General features: G+C 41.1%; 2 protein-coding genes across 2 annotated transcripts in view; both read right to left on the bottom strand.

Moving 5' to 3' along the window:
• Positions 1 to 232: 232 nt before the first annotated feature.
• Positions 233 to 4,227, bottom strand: LOC103177703 (relaxin-3). The gene is made up of 2 exons (XM_007892008.2): positions 3,993 to 4,227; positions 233 to 728 (listed from the first exon to the last, which is right to left on the bottom strand). Exons 1-2 carry the CDS (start codon positions 4,177 to 4,179, stop codon positions 397 to 399), a joined length of 519 nt encoding a protein of 172 aa, XP_007890199.1. The 5' UTR covers positions 4,180 to 4,227; the 3' UTR covers positions 233 to 396.
• A 1,505-nt stretch (positions 4,228 to 5,732) lies between these two features.
• The window catches only part of plgrkt (plasminogen receptor, C-terminal lysine transmembrane protein), a 46,618-nt gene continuing 45,775 nt past the window's right edge, over positions 5,733 to 6,575 (bottom strand). Inside the window, exon 5 of the mRNA XM_042332415.1 lies at positions 5,733 to 6,255. Coding sequence (XP_042188349.1) covers positions 6,134 to 6,255 — 122 coding nt within the window. The 3' untranslated portion in view covers positions 5,733 to 6,133. The remainder of the gene's footprint in view (positions 6,256 to 6,575) is intronic.

Here is a 6,575-nt window from a genome sequence, read left to right as displayed (position 1 = left end):
ATTCTATAAATTGACACAGAAAAATATAATCTGAACTCTTTAGCATCTTTTAGATTTTACAGCAAGAGATATTATGTTCATAAGGTCCAGAAAACCCTCTAAAAATGAACTCAGGAATTTTGCCACTCAGTTATATTTGTTACATAAATGTTTCTGATATGAATGAAATAGCACCTTAAAAATGTACAGTTGCAAAAAATTTTATTTGTATTTTAAGTTCTTCAATGTGACAACTACTTTGACCATACTAGAAATCACATGTAAATTATGTTGAATTAATATTCCACAAAGTGAGATTTCTAAATACATTATCTCACAATTTAGACTAAACTCTCACTGATGTAGAGTTCAAGTGAATGGAATAAATACAGATGTACAATTAGCATGATTTAGCTTTCAGCAGAGTGCACGGATTTCATTTTTGGTGCAGCCCCACTTGCAGCACATGACTGCCAATCCCAAAGGTTCTTGCCTTTTCCTCCTAAGGGATTTGGCCCAGGGGAAGTTCTCCACCTCCTGGTTCTTCTCGATCCCTTCCTCATTCTGTTGAATGTACTGGCTGAGAGCATTAGGAATCTGCTGCCCAAATTCTCCGTCGTTATAAGGGGTGTCCTTCAGTGGCTGCTGTCTGAAAGGCAGGTCGGGTTTCTGGAAACCATCATTCGCAAACATGTCTTGAAACGTTTTCATACTCTCTGTGTCCTTGTCAGCTGCAGTCTGGGAGGGAACTGGAACAGAAATGATACCAATTGATTCTAGTCACTTAAATACAACGGGAGAGGGGGAAACTTAGCAATACTTTATATAGTTATCACATGAAACATTCCCTGGATGTGCTGGAGATGATGTCCTCCCCTCACACAAACATAGACCAGTTGAGTTGGAGATAGGCACCATTCCCCTTCCATTCTCAGTGGCATTTCGTTCAGCTGTCTCTCCTTCTCCCTCCCAGCTTTGCTCCTGCTCAATCTTTGCAAAGTTCTTTGACACATTCTCTGCACCTGAGAAGTGCTGTACAAGTGCAAATTGAAAAGAGAAATTTGCACCCTCAAATGAAAGAGTCTGGCTAGAATGGCAAGAATACACACCCCTGTGTTGTCTCCGGTTTGTATTTTACCGCAAACGCCCCATTTTTGAAATGATTTCAAAAGAATATTGAGACGGAATGTTGACCTGATTCATAGCAAATTGAAAGTAAAGGTCATCAGAAAGATAAATGTCGCTTTAGAATCGGTGGTGTTTAAACTGCTTCCAGATCTCCTGTGTGATTTTTCAATCCAAGAAACCAGAAGCTTATTAAATTTGTGGCTGTTTTTTTTAAGCTCTCTTCGCTGCATTGGTAGGCAGTCTTCCCTGACGACTTGGCAAATAAATACTTTCATGTTACATTTTATGAGTAGCCTTTGAGATGGTTTATTCTACAAAACTTGTCGCCAGGGCACTTCAATGCATAGTGAAAATATAAAATTTATATGAACTAGTTTTGTAGATTATGCAAAGAAACTGTCTCAAGAGCGATTTCTAAGTGGTAAAGACATCCCACCTCACTTTAACCCTTGGCTATGATTGTCTTTCACACGAGAATGTCTGTGTGTGTGTGTGTGTGTGTCTGTCTGTCTGTCTGTGTGTCTGTGTGTGTGTGTGTGTGTCTGTCTGTGTCTGTCTGTGTGTGTGTGTGTGTCTTGTCTGTGTGTCTGTCTGTCTGTGTCTGTCTGTCTGTATACAGGATTGTTTCTCAGTGATCCTAATAACTTCCTTGAACTCATGAGATCAAAGATTCAGGTTCTCCAGCGGGTGGGACTGCAGCTGATGTCGTTCTTTCTACACGTTTTAACATATGTAAAGGCATAACGTTAATTTGTTTGACAAGATGGGAAAGTGGCAATGACTGGGCTACGGTGATACCTGAAACTTTTCCAAAACAGTTAATGAACAGTTAATGAACTCCGACTAACCAATCCCTGTGATACAAGTATCTCAGCCCCAGTGTTAGTTGTTAGTCTGAGTTCTGTAGCTCAGTGGTTAGAGCACTCGCTTTACAAGCGAGAGACCTGAGTTCAATTCCAGACAGGGTGAAACCTTGGGCAAGTTTCCTTACTCCACACAGAGCCTAATAATAATCCCTCCAAAACCAAAAACAATAATAAATTGGTCATTTTCAATCTACGACTGTTTGTGAGACACTGCTGTGCGCAATTGGCTGCCGCGTTCGCCCACAAATATACAGTCAATTCACTTTACAGTGTGTTCTGTGAAGCGCTTTGGGACGTCCTCCCGACGTGAAAAGCGCTATATCAAATGCAAGGATTATTATTATTATTATTATAATACCGAAGCCTCTCGTCCAGTGCCTCCTCCACCCCAACCTGACCTGTGTCGGTGGTTCTTAGACCATCCGGTGAGACACTCCCAGTTGTCCTGAGAGAGCATTTTGCAGGTGGGGATCCATCCTCTGTAAGACTGTGTCATCCTCTCGGCTGCAACATGTTTGTCCCTCTCTCACACACTGTCCCACTCACTGTCTGTGTAGCTTTGCTTTTTTTTTGGAGACTATTCTTTTTTCTTGGAGACTATTCTCTTTTTTTGGAGACTATTCTTTTTTTTGGAAACTATTCCTTTTTTTTGGAGACTATTCTTCTTCTTCTTATTATTATTATTCTCTTTTTTTGGAGACTTTTTTTGGAGACTATTTTTTTGGGGAAACTATTCTTATGTTTGGAAACTATTCTTTTTTGGAAACTATTCTTTTTTTTGGAGACTATTCTTCTTATTATTATTATTCTCTTTTTTTGGAGACTTTTTTTGGGGGAAACTATTCTTTTTTTGGAAACTATTCTTTCTTTTGGAAACTATTCTTTTTTCTTGGAAACTATTCTTTTTTTTTGGAGACTATTCTTCTTATTATTATTATTATTCTCTTTTTTTGGAGACTTTTTTTTTGGAGACTATTTTTTTTTGGAGACTATTCTTCTTCTTATTATTATTATTCTCTTTTTTTGGAGACTTTTTTGGAGACTATTTTTTGGGGGGGAAACTTCTTTTTTTTGGAAACTATTCTTTTTTTTGGAAACTATTCTTTTTTTTTGGAAACTATTCTTTTTTTTTGGAGACTATTCCTCTTCTTATTATTATTCTCTTTTTTTGGAGACTTTTTTGGGGGGAAACTATTCTTTTTTTTGGAAACTATTCTTTTTTTTGGAAACTATTCTTTTTTCTTGGAAACTATTCTTTTTTTTTGGAGACTATTCTTCTTATTATTATTATTCTCTTTTTTTGGAGACTTTTTTTTGGAGACTATTTTTTTTTGGAGACTATTTTTTGGAGACTATTCTTTTTTTTGGAGACTATTCTTCTTATTATTATTATTATTCTCTTTTTTTGGAGACTTTTTTGGAGACTATTTTTTGGGGGAAACTATTCTTTTTTTGGAAACTATTCTTTTTTTTTGGAGACTATTCCTCTTCTTCTTATTATTATTCTCTTTTTTTGGAGACTTTTTTTGGAGACTTTTTGGGGGGGAAACTATTCTTTTTTTTGGAAACTATTCTTTTTTTTGGAAACTATTCTTTTTTTTGGAGACTATTCTTCTTATTATTATTCTCTTTTTTTTGGAGACTATTTTTTTTTGGAGACTATTTTTTTTGGAGACTTTTTTTTGGAGACTATTCTTTTTTTTTGGAGACTATTTTTTTTTGGAGACTTTTTTTTGTGTGGGGGGGGAAACTATTCTTTTTTTCTTTTGGCCCTCCAGCCCAGAAATGCACCGGACCCGAACCCCCCGCGTTAAAAGGTGAATCGATTCGAGATGATCCCTCCCCCGAGGCTCCAAATCGAGAGAGGGCAACGCTGTGGGGGACAGTCCTGCGGTCCATCCAAATCCTCCAGTGGGAGAAGGATTCGGTGCTGAGAGCTTCACACAGCGGCACAGACACACACACACACACACACACAGAGAGAGAGCTGCGGTGGGGGAGTGATGTGCAAATACTTACCATAGTCCTGATCGTCTGAGAGCCTTCTCCAGCGCGACCCTCCGCAGGTGTAGATGATCGCTCGGATGAAGTCCCTTCCGCACAGCTTCACCCCATACCCCGTGCCCTTGTTGGTCTGAGATAACACAGAGCCGGGAAGGGAGGAGAGGAACATCCCGACGGTCAGGACGCACACCAGACACTTCATCTCGGCTCACAGGTGCTCAGCCTCACGGTGGTGGTGGTGGTGGTGGTGGTGGTGTTGGTGGTGTTGGTGTTGGTGGTGTTGGTGTTGGTGGTGTTGGTGTTGGTGTTGGTGGTGGTGGTGTTGGTGGTGTTGGTGGTGGTAGTGTTGTTGGTGGTGTTGTTGGTGTTGGTGGTAGTAATGGGGGGAGAGTCCCTCACGGTAACTGGAGTGTGTGCTCCTCTCGCTCTGCTCAGGCACCAGGTCTGACTGTAACCTCCTCTGTCGCTCTGTGTTGATCTGCTCTGTCGCCCCTCTTTTTATAGCCAACTCGCTCCTTCGCTCTGACTCACCACTGAGTGTCTGTACCTCACCCCATCCCTCACCTCTGATGACCTCGGAGACTTTGCTGCTCCTCGGATCAGACGCACCGACGAGCTTTCTGCTGCTCATTTATTCCCCTGAACTTTCACTGTAAGATTAGGAAATGAATGAAGAGCGCGGTGCGCAATCTGAAGCATCTGCTTCCATCTCCAGCTGTCCTTCCTCACCCACCTCTGGTCCCTGACCAGGGCGCTTGCTTTCTCCACCGTGCCCGCCTCCGACTGTACCTTACCCCAAATGCAGCCCAAACCCACCTGACCTGAATATAGTAAGTATTGCACATACTGACCCGGACCAAACTCCGTACCCCCATCTCACCAGTTCTGACCAGACTCCGCTGGCTCCCCATCACCGAACGGATTGACTTCAAGATCCTCACGCTCGTGTTCAAATCCATTCACTCCCTGGCACTTCCATACCTCTCCGACCTCCTCACTCCCCAATCTACCCCCTTGACTGGCACCTGCCTCCAGCTTGTCTCTTGCACCCTCCACTCTACCATTGTAGGTCACATTTGCAGCCATTACGCCCTGAAACTGTGGAACACTCTCTCTCAATCCCCCTACCTTGCCCACTCTCGCCCCTTTGTCAAGCCCGGTCTGCAAACCTTCCTTTTCGACCATGCTTACGGTCACTTCCCCCCCACCCCCCCGCCTCTCCCCCAGCTTGGAGTCAGGCTCCGTCACTTTTATGTGCGCTTAAGACGCTACCCTGCGTGGAGGGTGCTCTGTAAATGCAAGCTGTTGTTGTCATTCACTTCACAGCTATTTATAGGACGTTGCTGTTTGCAAATTGGTAGCTATATATGACTGTCACAGTCACTACATTTTACAATAAATCCTGTAAAACATTTTGAGTTGTATAGGCACTATTTGAAATATATATTTTATTATTAAATTTCAGGGATAATATGTAGTAGCCAGGTCAACACACCTTTCATGGTGGGGTGGGTGGGGGGTGAAGGGGTAGCGGGGTAAATATATTTAAAGTCAAAAAATCCAACAGCCCCTCACTAAATTGTATTTTCTGATAACTCTATAAAATATTTTGTACATTTAGTTGATTATATCATGTTTGGTTCTTGTTGCATTCTGCAGCCAGTTGTGGACTTTACAAGTAATAAGAATTCATGCATATGATATAGCGCCAGGGGTGTGAAATGTTCGCTAAATGTTCATGGTGAATACATCGTCTCCGATCAAGTCTTTTATTCTTCATTGTGCTGTGAAACTGTGTACGATCTGCAGATGGCAATACAACCCAGGGCGGCCAGGAACAAATGTAAAGCATCTTTTTACTGTAGTCAAACAACAATTTTGTGCTTGATTCACGCACGGGGATGGTGGGGGTGTGGGGATGAAGAATTTGCGATGTGAATGATCCAAAAGAGCATAAATAAAGAGGAAAGCAAAATAATTAAAAGGCACACTGTCACTTCAAAGGCAAAGCTCTATTTAACATGTACAAGAGTGCAAATCTTGCACATCATTTAGGAGGTAAAATATATGAATGTGGACATTCGGTTGTCAGAATTCCTTTCTTCCTTCATCCTTGATTTCTTGACTTACGTCCCATTTCTTTTTGTGTTTGCCTTCTATTTCTCAATGAAAAATGTGCTCCGAGCCCTCCTGGCTTTCTCAATGCTTTCAAAAGTTGGCACTCCCTTTGGCATCTCCAGTTTTGCCTTTTCTGTATCGATAATATTCTCTGCCTCATCTAGAAAATAAAACACAAAGGAAAACGTGTGCATTGTATTGCCAGAAATATTATAGATGGGTTGAATGCAAAAGGAGCATTGTAAATTATAGAAAACTCTTTGTTTGAAAGTAAATTCAGAGGATGACATAAATATGGATTCACATAGATATGCTAAGAAAAAAAAGATCAGAAAGCAAATTGCTGGCTGTAAAGCAGCTTCTGTAGTCAGGAATGCAACTTTTATAGGTTTTTTTAATCAAACTTGGTAAGAAATTGTGTTTATCGTCTATGGGAGGGGAAGGGGCATGTTGAAAACTGTTAGCATGCTTAATATTATC

The sequence above is a fragment of the Callorhinchus milii genome, unplaced genomic scaffold (genome assembly GCF_018977255.1).
Source record: "Callorhinchus milii isolate IMCB2004 unplaced genomic scaffold, IMCB_Cmil_1.0 Scaffold1, whole genome shotgun sequence".
In the NCBI taxonomy this organism is placed as follows: Eukaryota; Metazoa; Chordata; class Chondrichthyes; order Chimaeriformes; family Callorhinchidae; genus Callorhinchus; species Callorhinchus milii.
Note: the sequence above shows the minus strand (reverse complement) of the source record. Positions and strands in the feature narration are given on the sequence as shown.

Coding starts and splice junctions, on each gene's coding strand:
- LOC103177703 (XM_007892008.2), bottom strand. CDS start 4,179: ATGAAGTGTCTGGTGTGCGTCCTGACCGTCGGGATGTTCCTCTCCTCC. Junction 729..3,992: donor CTCAGACGATCAGGACTATG/GTAAGTATTTGC, acceptor TTTCTGTTCCAG/TTCCCTCCCAGACTGCAGCT.